At 38.1% G+C, this 19,005-nt stretch overlaps 1 protein-coding gene across 1 annotated transcript in view; it reads left to right on the top strand.

Annotated features, from left to right (window-relative positions):
• Window positions 1–5,267, top strand: part of LOC126263195 (endoplasmic reticulum transmembrane helix translocase) — a 190,358-nt gene extending 185,091 nt beyond the window's left edge. The window contains exon 22 of the mRNA XM_049960258.1: window positions 3,226–5,267. Coding sequence (XP_049816215.1) covers window positions 3,226–3,333 — 108 coding nt within the window. The 3' untranslated portion in view covers window positions 3,334–5,267. The remainder of the gene's footprint in view (window positions 1–3,225) is intronic.
• Window positions 5,268–19,005: the final 13,738 nt, after the last annotated feature.

Below are 19,005 nucleotides of genomic sequence, written 5' to 3'. Positions count from 1 at the left end.
GTCATAAGCAAGCACACAAGGTGCTCCACAACTCTAACAAATCAATATTAATGAGATAATCAAAAGATCTTGGTGGAACATAAATAATGGAAGGCGTAAGAGTCCACTCGGCAGAAGTAATTGATTTGGGTTGAATGGTTGAGATGCAAGTAAATGAGGCTGCAAACATTGTTAAGCTGTCAAATGATGTCCTTTTTCAGAGCTATTGCAGAATACACCTACAGACACATGCGTACACATTTATGGCTACATGTGCTGGGGTGAGCATGATGGGAGGGAGGTGAAAGGAGAGTTGGAAGGAAGGGTGGCTGACAGCAGTGAGGGAAAGGCAGCAAATGTGTGGATAGAAGTATAGTACTGGTGAGCTCGCTCTGCCACAGGCAGAGTGAGTTTCATGTGTTGTGGAATGGTGTGGAGGAAGGGACTGGGAGGCAAAACAGAACAGAGGAAGAGAGAGACTGCAGAGAGGAAGGTGTGGAATACATTATGGTTGAAGATCAATGAAAAAGTCAAAGGCTGTCGCTGCAAACCCCCTAATTTTATTTGAATGTCAGTTGCCCAACTAAAACTGCAAAGTCCCAATGAATTTTGAAACAGATTCAGATTTGTTTCAGAATGATTGTCAAATAAAGACAAATTTAGGCTCTGCAGCTCACTGAATTCCACAAATCTGTGACCAAAGTTTTCTAAATATACTTTTTTATTTTGTTACCTTTATTTTATTTCTCTTATAGCCCCTTTTTATTTGATACTAAGTAATTAATTTCAGTCTTCGATAGCCGTCTTTAGACCTCAAAATTATAAGACAGAGGCACTTAGCAGACTGCCGTGCAGTGGCGAATGAAATGCTTACAGTATTGGTTGTTTCCACTGCACATCCAGTTTACTTGAAAAGTATGTTCCCCATTTATGGAATAAACAAATGCTCAAAACTGTTTCATAAGAGTCAATAAAGCTTTCTACTACTTCACTCAATCAGAATGCTAGAATATTAAAATAAAAACACTGCAAAGACAAGGGAGACTTGATTTAACAGAAGTAACAGATATTACAAAACAAATTGTAAAAACATAACATTGCATTATTTAAAACAGTTAATGAACTAAAACCAGCTTGAAGGAACAACTTTGCTACAACATGAAAGCGATATAAAAGAAAAAAAAATTGTTTAGTACCTCGAAGCAGTAAATCTCAGTATGTTGTAACTACAAAAAAAAAAAAAAAAAAAGGTAAAATATCTCAAACGTCAGCTAGATGCCACCCGGACTACCGGACAAACTTCATTCAAACATAACGGGTAAACCAAGTGTCTCCCACTGCAGCTGGTACAAAAGTCTCATCCACACTGCCAGAACAAGGTGTCACACACTTCAACAGTTGGGCCTTACATTGAATTCTTTGCTGCTCTACATCAGTAAATGCACAATTTTGAGCTCAAAATGCACAACTTGAAATAATTTGTAAAATCTAATGCACACAGAAAAACTAAAGCAATGAATGTTCATGATTGTATATGCCACCTATTGACATATATAAAACTCAATATATTTCCCTTAATAGTTTGAGAGAAAGCAGGATATTAATATTTAAGACTTTTTCAAACTCTTTCTAACCAGAATCTTCTCATCCTTTGCACCTGTCATTACATACATGGTATTTGTTTAAATGGGCATTGCCTGCTCTGTGTGCTAGCGTTCATCAGAATATGTCACTTTGTTTATGATTTATGTACAAAAAACATTATTTCCTGACTTTAAGTGCCTCCACCACCACCACCACCACCACCACCACCACCACCACCATAAAATATATATCTAACCAAACTACACTACACTATGACTATACAGTATAGCTTTCCCAGGCTGATATGTTTGCCTATCTGGGAAATGTATAATTAGTGATTATTACAATTTATTCATGGATTTTAATTAATTATGGCTTGTGGCTGAGTACAATGCTTACCCTGAAATTGCATAGTGTCATTAAATAGTGCTCACTCGGCCAGATACAGTGGCGTGTCTCAGGGTGTTAACATTAATTATTTTTGGTGCTATTAATTTTCATGATATTAGTAAATTTATTATTCTTATATTAACTATAAATAATTATCCATGGTGTGGTATTTGTGGATATGCAGTGCAAGTGATTTAACTTAAAATTCTCCGTTCTATAGTGGTTTTGTAAGTTATATGACTATGGCACGTTGACAATCTTATTAATCGTATTACCGAGTTAATAAGTTTCTGCTAGTTCGGCAGTTTGGTCATTGGTGGAAATTGATGCTCTAGCTGCATTTACCCACTGACCAACATGAGTCAGACATGCCTTTTTGGTTTTGACTGCATTCCTAGCAGGTAGCTCCAGGGACTACACATCACTGACATCTGTCAATCTCATATTTTTACCTTGCTTTGAACATCTGATGGGTATCTGACTGCAGTTGCCCATCTTTCCACATTGCAAGATAGATTATCATGCTACCATGCATGGCTGTGGCTGCTTGTGGAGTAGGTCTGTGATAAACTCTTTAGCATACTAAGCAATGGATCCCTTGTCACTGCTGATATGCCTTCCTCGAGTAGCCAGAATGTTGGGTGAGACATTATAGAATTAATGGGATGGCAGCCTTTCTGAACTTTGTAAATGGAAATTGTACTGAACAAAAAAATTCTTTGATTTTAGTAGCCCCTGCCCCACACCTAACTCCACCCATGTCCCCCCACCCCACCTCCGCATGCACTATCACTCAGTCTATACTCACACCTTCCTCTCTGCAATCTCCCTATTTGTCCATTTTCTCTCTCTCTCTCTCTCTCTCTCTCTCTCTCTCTCTCTCTCTCTCTCTCACACACACACACACACACACACACACACACACACACACACACACTCCCCCACCCCAAAACCTATCGTCCACATCAGTGTGTGTCGCACACAAGTCCACCTGCTGGCACCAGAGTGAGCTCAGTTGGGCCTCATCATTATCCCACCGCCAACCACCTTTCTTCCCAATCCTTTCGCCCCCCCCCCCCCACCACCACCGTCTCCTTTCTCTCATTGCTCACTCCACAATACGCAACCCCTCACTTCAGTTGAGCTGCAATACCAGTGCAATGTAGTCAGCCGCACACTCATGCATGCAAAAATTAGACCTTTTAGCTTAGTGATTATCAAAATACACAGATCCAGAGTGCTCACTAACCTGTGACTTTTTCTTGTTTTCAGTTCCGGGTAATTCTGGTCCAAGTACTGATTGCAGATTTTGTGCTGTCATTCGTAGTAGACCGGATCTGTTTGTGGTTGTTTGGTGAAGGAAGACTGCATATTGATTAAGCCAGCATTCCACAATATCTCATGAAGGTATTCATTCATAATTATCTGTGATCACATTTTGTCCACTCTATTAAGTTCATGGAACTTGCAAGCAGTGTTACATCGTAATTTTTGAGAATATGCCATCAAATACAAATGTAAAAATTGTACATTGTAAATTTATCATCTTTGTATATATATTCCATGAAAGTATATTTGTATACAGAGTAACTTTATGGTACTCAGTAAATAAGATATATTTATGTAATAAAAATGTGTTATGTCAGAGCTGTTGCTGTTGACAATGTACAACTTGTTAATTGGAGGAAGAAAGTTATTTGTAAAATACACCTTTGATATCTTCTGTCTGCGAAACTTTGTTTCTAAAACTTGAACAACAAGACAGGTCAAGTATCTCAGAAACAATACATTTTTCTAAAGTTGCATCTATTTTTACAACATTTTTATCTCCTTTCTAATGCTAATATGGTAATGTTCAAGGGGTAAATGAAATTATTCATGTTGGTGACTAGTATAAATTTTTTAAAGCCGTGTTTACCTGCTTTGCAGTTACACGTGAGATATAAGAAAATATAAACATTGTCTGTTATTTACTCCCTGGCTGTTTTATTGCCACAAATTGTAACAGACAAAATAATGAAAATTCTTATCAAAGCAAGTTTGTTTATGTAGATGGAAGCTTAGAATCCATGATTACTCTAGTTATAATCCAAAGAAAGTCACATGTAATGCTACCAGTTTTCTGTTTTTTAATGTAAATAATGTTTTACTATTGTCTTAGAACCACTACCAAATACCATGTAATTTTTGTGTGTACTTTTATTTTGGTTATGAATAGTCTGTTGTTACAGTACAGGTTTAATATTGCTTCAGTACCAGCTTACTTTTATATTTGGTGTATATGAAAACAAAAAAAAATAATTTTGGAGTCATATGAAGGTATAACTAAAAAAAATGTAGTTTCATAAGCAGAGCGAGTGTAGCAATATGTTCAGCAAACTATAACCTGTTTGTATGTAAAAATTAAAATATATTTATGAGGTGAAAGAGATGCAGGTCATCTTTAATCAGCCGAGAAAAGATTGCAACAGAAGAAATCCAGAGGACAGTGCTGTTGGTTTGTGCAGATAATGTTAGTAGCATATTTGATGGGGGATGTTGTTGTTTGCCATACTGAGTGAACATCAGATGTGGCCCATAAGGAGGAAAATATTACTGTATTTGATCAAAAATGAGCCCTGTTGTTATTGTATCAGGAGAATTGTGCAATTTCAAACACACTCATGTTTTGTAGTTCATTATCAATAGTTTCTATAAATAAGCATTTTGGCATAATACATACTGCAGTTTAAAAAATGTTTACATGCTTGTTTAAGATACTTTTGAGAGGACAAAATAAAGGTAAAATCTTTGTATTGTGACATTCCATTGGTAGCTCAATGTCAGTCATCTATCTGAGCTCCATTATTGCATGTAAAAATATTAAGAGGTACTCTGTGTTGAAAACAATGATTCTGAGATGTCTTGCATTATCTGATTATAAGTGGAAGAAGAGGAACATAATTCTTTCAATAAGTTACAAAGCTCAAGAACATGGCTTGATTGTTGACTTTACTATCATGATAGGTTCCTTCATTTAATGATAGTACAAAATGTCTTGTCTGTAAAAACAGGAAATTTTTAAAATGATTCATGAACTTTTTAATTCAAATGTTATTCTGTTTTCTAAGTGGTGTTAAGTTTTGATATGGATATGTTGAATAAGTAGTAGTAAATTTTTGAGGAATGTTAGTGCTTGTCTGTAAAGATAACTGTGTCCTGAGAGCTGTTTCATTTATTTATTATCAAATATTCATTTTCTATATACTATGAGAATGAACAACATATTTTCTTGTTGTAATGTTAAAATGTTGATAAACAGTTTTTATGTAAAAGTAACCTGCTTTTTTTTACATTTGAATTATGATCAACTTTAGCCGGTGGCTGTAGTATTGCTGCAGTATTCCTTATTTATAATCTTTAATAAGTACATATTCACATTTATTCACTTATTATTACATTATAATGAAACTGCTGCATTAAGATTCTAATTGAGTTTCATATTATTAGTCATCAAAATGATTGTGCACTGCTTTCTAAATGTTGCAGCAATGGCACATTGAAGAGGAACGTAGAGTATTCTCTATCTTTGTCTAACGTATTGCTTCGTGTTTGTGCATTGTCAGTTAAATCTTTTACTGTGTTTGAATGGTTTTGATTAAATGATTTTATAAAGGTTAACATTTACTTTTTACAAAAATATGGAAGCAGTGTCACAACATGGTTATATTTAGTACATTCTTTCTTTTCACACCACTGAAAGTATTTTTATAATTTGAATTATGTAGTATTGTGTGGAAAGCTAATGCACAGCAGTGTCATTCCTGTTTTACCATTTAATGGCACACTTATAATCTTAGCGCTTGATTTAATTTTTCTCGTGCCTGCAAGTAAATAAACTTTTTTGTGAACTTTATAATGCAGTATTCACATTGATATGCTGCAAAGGTTTTAAATAATCCAGAATTGGTAACAGCTAAACCATTTATCTTTCACTTTATAATAGAATCAAACATAGCTGAGTAGTAGAATGAATGATATTATCACCACCTTAAGTAATTATATATAGTTGATTGCATTCAATAACATTTCACAACACAAATATCAAATCCAACATTTTAGGGGCCACTAATCGGGTTGGTGTCGGTTCCAATGACATTTCACCCCTGAGGAGGATATAAAGATGATGAATTTTAGGCTTAAATATGCAGTGTCGAGGTGTATACGACCCGGGAGATCCGGGAAAACCCGGGAATTTTTCCATCCGGGAGAAAACCGAGAAAAACCCAGGAATTGTTTAGAATTCCAGGAAATTTTCATTGTTTTAGTTTTCAGTTAAATTTTTGTTATTTTGACTGGTAAGAACCAATACTCTAACAAAGGATATTATTGTATCTCGCTACTGCAGAATGATACTGCAGCAACAAAACATGAACGGGGGGGGAGGGGGGACGAAAATAAAACTTAAGTTGCAAAGGAAATGCGCCGTATACAACAACAAAACAGTGCTCATACAAGCGTCTGCCAACATTAAAGTGTGTCAAAGGCTTTGGGAACACTATGCAATGCTTCATAACAACGAACTGCCTCCAATGAGCGTAACGCGACAACTGTTTAAATTAGATTCGTTTGAGCAGTTGCGAGCGGGCTCTTGCGCATGCGCAGTTGAGTCGCATATGAGTAGTACCTTCTCCCGCTTCTGGTTATGGAAGTGTGGTTGGGCGCCACTACTTAATATTGCCCCAATTCGGAAATATCGTAGATCCGGGGCTGATGCCCAAGAGCAGTCTGAGTTGTGGTGGGGAGGTGGGTCGTCTCCACGTGACCTGTGTTTACGTTCAGTGATTTTGTTGTTTCCTCTTCGTTTATTGCTCTCACTTTAAATGATAACAAAACGGATTTTTGTGGCCGGGAGCTATCAAATGAATTAAAATACGTTCGCATAATTACGGCAAGCTAAAATATGTTAATAGTTTCAGATTTTATTTCCACTTTTGGCAGTCAAGCATTAATCGTCTTACAGAACAATGAAGTTATTTTTGCTGATTTGCTAAAGAGATTTGGCTTTTATTAATTCTTTCTACTGAGGCAGCCAATGTATTTGAAACGAAGTGTTTAGTTTCACACTATTGGCTAGTTTCAACTGTTCGCTGCATTTCAAGTGCCTGTATGGCATTATGCTGTAATAAAGAACCAAGCATGAGTACTGGTACTCCAAGAAAATTTACATATGGATGTGCATTTTAAGCCGAATTATGCACTTTAGTATGGTTCACAAAATCACAACGCTCTTGAAGTATCCTTTGATGTCTCGTTTCTTTTATGACATAATGTGAGATCTTATAATGTTTTACACATATGAACATATGGGCTTCCTGCGTCATCGTAGCTGCGCAAGCGCGTTGACACCAGTTGTCTGGTGCTTTCTTGCAACTGCTGAAACAAACCTATTTCTAATATTGCGAATGGTGGTTTGAAAAGCGTTACATTCAAAGTAGATTTCATTTTACGCAAGATGAATTGTGTGCGAGAATGTACGATGAATTTCTTAAATCACAAAGCGTTTGACTCTGATTTAAAAATCAACTCATTGAGGACCACCATTTAGAAGTATTTCGAGTCCAGAAGATGAGACACTTGCGTCGTTATTAAAAATTTTACTGGCACATTTGTGTGTGTATCTTAAAGTGCAACATGCGCAAAAAAAAATAAACATTATATGTGGAAGCTTAGCTTCTCTTCCAACTTATTAATCTTCGAGACCAATATTATATGTGAATGCTATGTATATTAATTTAAGCCATTAACTTATCTTATTTGTGTATTCGCGCTACTTGAGAGTGATCTTGCTATTGGCTGACTACATCACGTGTCCTATTGCTGTTATCAGCTGGCGAGATCACGTGAATGAGCTATGACGCTTACAAAAGCGCATCACAATCTCAATTTCAATGCTTAGGAAAGGTGACATGCATTATTTGGTGGAATTCAAATTTATACCTTCGTAATACGAAAATATGCAGCGTACATGTTGCTGCACATCAAAGGTCTTTCAAAACGTGTTTCTCCCCCCGAGTTTTGTTTTCTCAAGTGCCGGTAAATTCTACGTCGGTATAAAAAACCATAAACATTCAAAGGATTGATGACTTTAACAGTGCTGAGGAAGAGTATACTGTCGTTTAACACGGAAAAAGTGTATTTTCATCCGGGAGAAAGTGTATTTTTAACCGGGAAATCTGGGAAAAATCCGGGAATTTTTTTTCTTTGTCCATGTATACACCCTAAGTGTTCATGACTGTCAGGCTTATTGGTATCAGTCCTGGTAACAATTGATCCATTGTGGTGAGTCAATATTGGGTGGAAGAGTCTCAACCAAACGTCTTACATGCAGGTAGATTTCATTCCTTTTTCCTATGCAGCATAAGACTGGGCACCATTGAGTTATCAACAAACATCAGTATATTTTTAACACTTCTTTTACAGTACACACTCTAATTACTTGAAATTGGAGTTGAAATCTTTTCAAGACGTCAAAGTTCATATTACCCTCTACCTGTTGGAAGAAAATATTCCTTTGAAGACATTAACTTCTAAACTTTTGAAAGCTATTTTTTGCTAAGTTTCACTTCTCAGTAAGTATTTTTCAACTTTTCGCCAGCCTATCCATTAGCTGGCAGTCAACACAAAGCTGAGCAGTTATCACTGTACATCCATCTTCTACACATGAGCATTAATCTGTTACCACATTAATGGTACCAGGGAAAAAGTAATTAAAGTTATTAATGTTTGAATTGCAAGACAGAGGGATGAAAACAATACACAGTTCATCTAACACAGGGATGGAATATTGTACACAAGAGACTTATCCTAGTAACAAAAGAAATAAGTGATACATTGCTTCAGTGCCAGCTGGGTAGTTTACTATACTTGAGCAAGATAACTGATGAAAGGCTTCAGAGATTATCACCAAGTCTTTTACGCAGATACACTGAAACAGATGTAACATAAAGAAAATATTTGCCTAAGAAAGCACTAATACATTGTGAAAACTGTTGCAGGATTAATTTCACAATTCAGAGCTATAAACTGTTAACAGAACAAGAGAAAAAATGCAAATGCTACAATGTTGGCCATTAAAATTGCAACATTGTGAAGGCAGCATGATACAAACAACAAAATTGCATGAAATGTACTTCCTGGGATATGAAAACAATTTACCACACAGTAGGCAGGGGTAACACATACACTCATTGTATAAAGATTGATTCTGCGCCAAGTTTTCACTCAGAATTTGCATATGAGTGTGGTTTGTTTGTGAGAAGATAGTGTTAGATCAGATGTAAGAAGAAGAAATGTCAACAAGTGTGTGTCTGAATTTGACAGCAACAGGATTGTGACTTTTCAAGAATATGGTTTACCATTCTACAATACTTGCATCTACATATACATCTACATCTTCACTCTGCAAACCACCGTGATGTGCATGGCTGAGGGAACATTCTATTGTACTATTTATTAGGGTTTCATCCCATTCCATTCACATACAGAGCATGAGAAGAATGATAGATTGAGTGCCTTTGTGCAGGCAGTTATTATTCTAATCTTATCCTCATGGTCCCTATGTAAGCGATTCTTAGGGGATTGTAGTATACTCCTAGAGTTATCATTTACAACCAGTTTTTGAAACTTTGTTAATAGACTTTCTCGGAATAGTTTATGACGAGAGAATAGAAGCTTCCGAAATGTGGTGCTACAGCAGAATGCTGAAGATTAGATGGGTAGATCACATAACTAATGAGGAGGTATTGAATAGAATTGGGGAGAAGAGGAGTTTGTGGCACAACTTGACAAGAAGAAGGGACCGGTTGGTAGGACATGTTCTGAGGCATCAGGGGATATCAAATTTAGCATTGGAGGGCAGCGCGGAGGGTAAAAATTGTAGAGGGAGACCAAGAGATGAATACACTAAGCAGATTCAGAAGGATGTAGGTTGCAATAAGTACTGGGAGATGAAGAAGCTTGCACAGGATAGAGTAGCATGGAGAGCTGCATCAAACCAATCTCAGGACTGAAGACCACAACAACAACATCTTCGAGAGTCTTCCAGTTCAGTGTCTTTAGTATCTCTGTATCAAACAAACCTGTAACCATCTGGACTGTCCTCTGTATACCGTATTTACTCGAATCCAAGCCGCACTATTTTTTTTAATCCAGAAAACAGCCCGCGGCATAGAATCGAGTGCAAAGTAAGCGGAAGTTCTGAAAAATGTTGGTAGGTGCCGCCACAACTAACTTCTGCCGTTGAATACATGTAGCCGCTACACAGGCATGCTTTGCAGGCACAAAGATAAATACTGGCGCCAAAACTTCTGCATCAGTAAAAAAATTTTAAAAAAAGGTAGAAGACGAGCTTTTTTCTCCGCCCATAGTGTCGACCACTGCATTTTCATACATTATCCAACAAAGTAAATAGAAATTTCCTATTGTTCATCTTCAAATGTAGCAGCCTTTCAAATATTCATAGCAACAAAAATAAATTTCTTTACACAAAAATACCAACAATGCAAAAGGCTTCAGGATTGTTGCACGAGATGATACGTTCGGGCTCAATAAGATTTCACGTAGGAGCACCTGTTGCTTCGTGGAATTTTGTGAAGTGCTTGTTGGTATTAGTGAACCATAACGAAGTGCTTTCATTATAGTGCCAAATTCAAGAGGCGAGTTATTTCTTTTGCAGAACTAAGTTCTAATCATGCTGCAGGTCTGCGATATGGGATTGATGAGAGCAACATCAGGTGATGGCGACTGCAGAGAGATAAATTATTTTAATGTTCAAGTAGCAGGAAAGCATTTAATGGTCCAAAGTGTGGCCGATATCGTGCACTAGAAGTGATTTTAAATGAATTTGTTACGGAACAGTGTCAGAAATTCCCGTCTGTGAATGCAGAAATTTTAAAAATTAAGGCACATGAAATTGCTAGAGAGCAAAAAATCTAAAATATTAAGGCTAGTCGCAGCTGGATTGATCTGTTTATGAAGCGCTGGGCTTTTTCACTTTGGAGGCAAACTTCAGTTGCACAGAAGCTGCCAAAAAATTATGATGAAAAACTTGTGGAATTTCAGCGCCTCATAATTAGGCGGCGCACAGGAAAGCAATAATACCTTTCTGGTCAGATAGGAAATGCTGACCAACTCCCGTATCTTCTGACACGCTGTCAAATTATATGGTTGATGCCAAAGGAAAGAAAGACATAAGTGTTCTTATATCAGGAGTGAAAAACAGCGGGTGTCCGTCATGGTTGCTTGCACAGCAGTTGGACATAAATTAACCCCATTCATAGTTTTCAAGCGAAACACTTAACCGAAATCGGAAATGTTTCCAAAAACTGTAATTGTACGAGCAAACGAAACTGGGTGGTTTTCGGAGGACGTGGTGCTGGAACGGATTAGGCGTGTGTGGAATCTTTGTCCTGGCACAATGCTTGGTTTACGCAGTCTGTTGGTATTAGATACGTACGCAGGCCATACAACACCTGCAGTAAAACGAAAATTAGAGGAAAGCAAAACGGACTTGGCAGTAATTCCAGGCGGGATGACGTCAATTCTGCAACCACTTGATGTCTGTTTGAGTAAACCATTTAAGGACAAGCTTAACCGCATGTACATGACTGGCTTTCAAAAAGCGACAGACAACTGACACCAACAGGACGTTTAAAATGCGCAAGTGTGCCAATGGATTTATGATGCATGGAACTGTGTTCCGAATCAGATTGTGCAACAAGCATTTAAAAAATGTTTGATATCCAATGCACTAGATGGTACGGAGGACGATGCTCTGAATGAAGAAATAAGCAACAAAGAATCGAGGGATAGTGATTCAGAATCGTGACTGATATTTTAAACATTTCGTATAAGATGTATTACGAATCTAATAAAATTTTGTTTTAAATTTCAGTGTTTAATTTCTAAATTATTTTCACTAGTTTATAAGTGTTGCTACTCTGCATTGCACAGGATAGAAACCAGTCTACGGACTGAAGACAACAACAGCAGCACACTGTGCATTTGAAGTCATCACTAAAAATCTACTACGAAAATCTGACTGGCAAGACTGTTTGGGATGTATGTCAATATGGCCAACTCTACATTCTGAATTTTTTCCTACCTGTGACAAGAGATGGTAATAGGAACTTTTATGAATCGTGAATCACATGCAGTATTCTCTTCACCATAAGAATGATACGAATGTAAACATTATGCCATGTATTCTTTTGTGTTAGCTGCTATCTCATTTAAATACTGTCTGCCTAATAAACTACGAAACTGTTTATATTCATATTATTCTTATGCTGAATAGTGAGACAGTCAGAAATGAAGCACAGCAACTGACTAGATTTTTAAGTCTAAGATGATTCTAATTTCTGTGCAGAATGTAACAGGGCTTTTACCAGTGGGGGGGATGTCTTCGGGGGTTATTAGAACTATATATGTTACTAGTTTGGTCCGTGGCGTTACGCATGGTTAAACAGCTATTTATAAATAGATGTTAATGCCGAAACTCACTATTCACACGTATGCACTATCAGAAAAGCCATCTCTTATTATATCTTTAAAAGTACATTATAGGTAAAGCTTATTTACAAAATCCTCTACATACAGGTATACGAGGAGAATTCAAAAAGTAGAGGCACATTTGTGAAAAGCTGTACTTATTCTGCTGATAGAAAACTGAAGCATGTTAATAGTAAGACTTATTAAAAACTTTCAGTGTTCGGCTCCACAAATTTAAATTATATGTAAAGTTTTACTCCAGTGTATGGGAAATAAACATCCCAGCTTGGGACGCATAAACTAAAACCAGAGGAAGAGATGGTCTGATGTAGAGGGGGGAAAATCCCCCCATCCCCCCCCCCCTGCAAATCGCACACTGGAATGTAATGCACTAAAGAGGTGTCTGCAAAGATTCTCAAACAGAGAAAATTTTTCGCTAAACTCTCATTCAGAACATCTTCTGTCATACACAGTCTATTATTTGGTTCTTGTTGATCATTATCAAAGAAAGCAGCAGTGTAAGTAACAACAAATAGCAGTCTCTTCCCATTGTTTCGCTAATGAGACAATTCCTCTCTCTCTCTCTCTCTCTCTCTCTCTCTCTCTCTCTCTCTAAACAATGCACGACACCGTACAATAATGCATTTTCAGCTTAGAGTGACATTAACACCTATAACAAAGAGAACAGCACTTATCAGATCAAAGCAAAATAAGCAATCGATTGAAACCAGACGAAGCACGTGAAAAAGGAAGGGTTCCCATATAATTACAAACGGAGCGCCTGACGCATAGCAACAGCTACCTTAACTGCTAAGTGTACGACTCGAACCAAACTACTGTAACTGTATGTTCACCCATTTGACCTAAATTGTCTCTCATATTACAATGGACCAACTTTGTTTCGATTTGGAGGTGCGGTCTATAACTTTTCCCTTGAATTTTGAGTCTCAAATTTCAGGTGCGGTTTAGATTCGGGAAATTTTTTTTCCTTTATTTTGATTCTCATTTTTCAGGTGCGGCTTAGATTCAAGAAAATATGGTATGTTCAATATCCCTGTGGTACAGGCCCCACACACTTGAGCAGTATTCTAGAACTTGTCGCCAAAGTGATTTGTAAGCAATCTCCTTTGTAGACTAATTGCACTTCCCCAGTATTCTACCAATAAACCAAAGTCTTCCACATACTTTATCCACAACTGTGCCTGTGTGATCCTTCCATTCAATAGTAAAATGTAAATGTTGCGTGACTAGGGCGTCCTGTCGGGTAGACCATTTGCCAGGTGCAAGTCTTTGACGCCACTTTATCAACTTGCGCGTCAATGGGGATGAAATGATGATGATTAGGACAACACAACACCCAGTCCCTGAGCGGAGAAAATCTCCGACCCAGCCGGGAATTGAATCCCTTAGGATTGACATTCTGTCGCGCTGACCACTCAGCTACCGGGGGCGGACGATTCCAATAGTAACTCACTGATATTATAGTCATAGGATGCTACATTTTTTTCATTTTATGAAATGCACAGTTTTACATTTCTGAGCATTTAAAGCAAGTTGGCAATCTTGGCACCACTTTGAAATCTTAACAAGATCTGACTGAATATATATGAAGTTTCTTTCAGACAATATTTCATCATAGATAACTGCATCATCTGCAAAAAGTATGAGGTTACTATTAATATTGTTTACAAGGTCATTGATATACAATATGAATGGAAAGGGTCCCAACACATTTCCATGAGGTACACTTGAATTTACTTATAAATCTGATGATGACTCTCCATCCAAGATAACACGCCGCGTCCTTCCTACCAAAAAGGCCTCAATCCAGTCACAAATTTCACTTGATACTCCATATGATCATGCTTTTGACAATTAGTGTAGGTGTGGTACTGAGTCAAATGCTTTTCAGAAATCAAGAAATACAGCATCTAACTGATTGCCTTGATACAAAGCTTTCAGTATATCGTGTTAGAAAAGAGCGAGTTGAGTTTAACATGATCAATATTTTCAGAATCCATGGCAGCTGGCATTGAAGAGGTCATTCTGTTCAAAAGACCTCATTATATTTGAGCTCAGAATATGTTGTAAGATTCTACAACTAATTAACATCAAGGATATTCGACGGAAGTTTTGTGGATCACTTCTACTACCCTTCTTGTAGATGTGACCAGTTCTATTTTCCAAGAACTGGACACATGTTTTGTTCGAGGGATCTATGATAGATTATAGTTAGAAGAGGGGCTAACTCAACCACATATTCAGTATAAAGCCTACACTGGTTGGGAAGTATAAAGCCTACACTGGTTGGGATCCCACGACTGTCATGCAAATATGGAATTGACAGGTTCAGGAGGGGCATACTCAACACTGTGCAGGATCTGATCAGCCCCACACAACTACCCCCGGAAAGAACAGACCACATGTTCACTCATCCATACAGTCATGTCGCATATTTTGAGTCAGGAAATGGGCTAGTTTGCAATGAAGCCCGCAGCACCACAGACTATCAGCACAGTGATCGTTATTGGGGCTTCCCTTAGTGCAGCAGAGGAGAGAAGTACTCTGACAGTAGCGACCCAACGACATCGTCATTGTCATACTAGCCCAGTACCTGATGAGATGGTGAGGGTCCATTGGGTACGCAACACGATCACCTCACTTTGTATAGTCAATAGTTTGGACAGCAGCCATTCCATTTCTGAGTGTTACGTCCTGTCCTCACTGGTCTCCATGTTATCTTTCAACAATACCATTTACCATCTGGAAAAACACTTGAAGACAGACTTTGTTCCTTTTTCCTGTGTATAAGGTACATTCAAAAATAGATGAGCTGGAGGAGTGAAAACTGCTGAAGGGATTGTAATGCCTCTGGCTGCAGGTGGTGTGGTCCACATAAGAGTGCTGAGGCCCCAAACTTGCCACTAGAGTGACACGGGTGCACACCCACATGGCGACCAAGTGAACATTTGTATGCGTTGACTGTCCACTGCACTCAATAGTGCTGAAAACAGAGAAATTGGGGCTTTAAAAAAAGAGCAAAGGAGTGTAGTGTGTTTCCTTACAGCAGAAGTGTGAGGTATGAAAATTCATTGATGAATGGCACAAGTGTGCAGAGAGCATTGCATACCCATTTCAGTTCCACTCTCAGTTCCATCTCTGGAGCAATGGAATGGCTACCACTGTAACTCACTGGTCTTCAATAATGAGGGCATCTACCTGCAGGACATGGTATTGGTAATGTGGTATGACATTCCAGGTCATGCGTCATTGGTCAATGACACCCATCCTTCCTTGAATAGCTTGTGCCACACCTTAACTCTTACAATGGACATGCAGTACTCTTCATACACATGTACCATTCTTTGATGAATTCCCCACACACCTTCCACTCTAAGAAAATGAGTTATACCTTTTCTGTCTTCATTTCAAATATCAAATTCTCTGTTTTCAGCACTAGTGAATTCAGTGGACAGTCGATGCAGGCACATGATCACTCTGTCACCTCATGGGTGTGCGCTCATATCCCTCTACTGGTTTGTTTGAAACCTCAGCACTCTTATAGGGATCACACCTTCTTCTGTAGGCAAAAGCATTAGAATCTCTTCAGTGGTTTTCATTTTACAGACTCCCCGCATGTTGCACATGCTGCCCTGACCTACCTCAATACTGTATTGAGCTACGTCAGGGCAGCATGTGCAACTGTTGCCCTGGACAGTATATCATCCCTATTCCTCATCTATTGGAACCATCTGGTAATGGGTCACCAAGAGAATGGAACATCATCACTCGCCAGGCACTACAATTGGTGAACTCTGACACAGAGTTGAAGCACCAGATGCTGTGACTTACCAAACGGAAAAGCGCTGGTAGATAGGCACAATAAAAAACAAACAAACACACACACAAATATCAAGCTTTCGCAATCCACGGTTGCTTCATCAGGAAAGAGGGAAAGACGAAAGGATGTGGGTTTTAAGGGAGAGGGTAAGGAGTCATTCCAATCCCGGGAGTGGAAAGACTTACCTTAGGGGGAAAAAGGGACAGGTATACTCTCGCACACACACACACACATATCCATCCGCACATATACAGACACAAGCAGACATATGTAAAGGCAAAGAGTTTGGGCAGAGATGTCAGTCGAGGCAGAAGTACAGAGGCAAAGATGTTGTTGAGTGACAAGTGATGTACGTGGGGCGGCAACTTGAAATTAGCGGAGGTTGAGTCCTGGTGGGTAACGGGAAGAGAGAATATATTGAAGGGCAAGTTCCCATCTCCGGAGTTCTGATAGGTTGGCGTCAGGGGAAGTATCCAGATAACCCGGATGGTGTAACACTGTGCCAAGATGTGCTGGCCGTGCACCAAGGCATGTTTAGCCACTGGGTGATCCTCATTACCAACAAATACTGTCTGCCTGTGTCCGTTCATGCGAATGGACAGTTTGTTGCTGGTCATTCCCGAATAGAAGGCTTCACAGTGTAGGCAGGTCACTTGGTAAATCACGTGGGTGCTTTCACACTTGGCTCTGCCTTTGATCGTGTACACCTTCCGGGTTACAGGACTGGAGTAGGTGGTGGTGGTGGGAGGGTGCTTGGGACAGGTTTTACACCGGGGCGGTTACAAGGGTAGGAGGCAGAGGGTAGGAAAGGTGGTTTGGGTATATATAATAGAGGGAAACATTCCACGTGGGAAAAATATATCTAAAAACAAAGATGATGTGACTTACCAAATGAAAGCGCTGGCAGGTCGATAGACACACAAACAAACACAAATATACACACAAAATTCTAGCTTTCGCAACCAACGGTTGCTTCGTCAGGAAAGAGGGAAGGAGAGGGAAAGACGAAAGGATGTGGGTTTTAAGGGAGAGGGTAAGGAGTCATTCCAATCCCGGGAGCGGAAAGACTTACCTTAGGGGGAAAAAAGGACGGGTATACATTCGCGCACACACACACATATCCATCCACACACATACAGACATATATATTCCATCCACACACATACAGACGCTAGCACATATATATATATATATATATATATATATATATATATATATATATATATATATATATATATATCCCTACTGATTTATACCCCTAAATCACCTAGAAATTTATCCATGTATTCTTTCTACTACACACCAACTAAAATTCTGTTGTTTGTTCTCCATCCTGGTGTTGCAGTTTCAATGATCAGCAGTAGCCTATAATTGATGATCACTTTATCAGATACAGTAAATCAGTATTAATTGTTAATTATTGTCATTGTTGTTGTTGTTGTTGTTGGTGGTGGTGGTGGTGAGTTTTGCCCATAAGGCAGATGCATCATTGCAAGTTTAAAATCATCCAGTCCTGGTTTTTCATCATCCTTTTTGTAGCTGTGTATAATATATTTATCTCGATGTTGTCAATTAGCTAGTTTCTTCTTCTTTGTGTCGTGTTTCTAGTCTTCATACCTTCTAGTGAATCAGTTATTATGCAGTACTTTCTAATCCAGCATCCTGGTCAGTTTCTTTTCCCTCTCGTAACCCAAGAACGATAAAGGGCAGAGAATGTTGTAGTGCTACTAAACCATTGTAAAGCTTACTACTCCACATTTTATTCAAAGGAATTCATAATTTACAAGTTATGCATTACTTAATTATAATTATTAGATCTCCAAAGGTATGTTACATACCAAATTAAATATGAAATGTCCTCTGTTTTATATGCTACTTCAATCATAAATTTTTACAAGGGTTTAGTAATCTAGGATTAAGTGTTTCGAGTATTTATCATTTTCATTTACACCTTCCATTCCTCTTCAAATGTGCTTCTCTAAAGCATCTAAGCATTTCTCATCTCTCTATTATAGTATCTGTATTTTGGCACCATATAGGGTAAAATGCCATACAAAACACTTCTGATATTTTCCTTGATTGTTTATTTAATTGACTGCAGAAAATACTACTACTTCTTTTTCAGTAGCTACTCTTGTTTATATTTATTGATGCAATGAAAGTTACTGGTTATTTTGCATCCTAGGTACCTGAAGAAACAATAGCATATACTACTAATTCACCAAGGTGAGTTGTGTATATCTATATGTTGCAAATACTTCTTGAATTCATCAATGACAACATTCATTTATTACACTGTGCTTTTCTTCCGCATGTTATTATTTGCCACAGAATATTAGCAATTAAGCATCATGATTCATTTATTCATTTGACTTGTTCCATAGATTCCATCAAGAATAAACACCTTCAGGGATATGGAACGAGTCAATGTATACATTAACAACAGGTTAGGAAACTGTTGAAACTTAATCTCTATACTGCATTAACAACAAACTAAGACAGTAATGCTTAATGCTGTTCATACTTATGCTTTACCTCTTAATTTAGTTGAGTAAATTTATAAGAAAGCTGCCGCACTGAAAAGAACTGCTGCCTCATCAGTTGTACTATATTATTGCTGTTTACCTAAAATGACAGAAAGGGACTGGAGCAGACTGCAAGCAGGAGAAATGAAATTTCTC

The sequence above is a fragment of the Schistocerca nitens genome, chromosome 6 (assembly GCF_023898315.1).
Source record: "Schistocerca nitens isolate TAMUIC-IGC-003100 chromosome 6, iqSchNite1.1, whole genome shotgun sequence".
NCBI classification, from domain to species: Eukaryota; Metazoa; Arthropoda; class Insecta; order Orthoptera; family Acrididae; genus Schistocerca; species Schistocerca nitens.
This window is presented reverse-complemented; position numbering and strand designations above follow the sequence as displayed.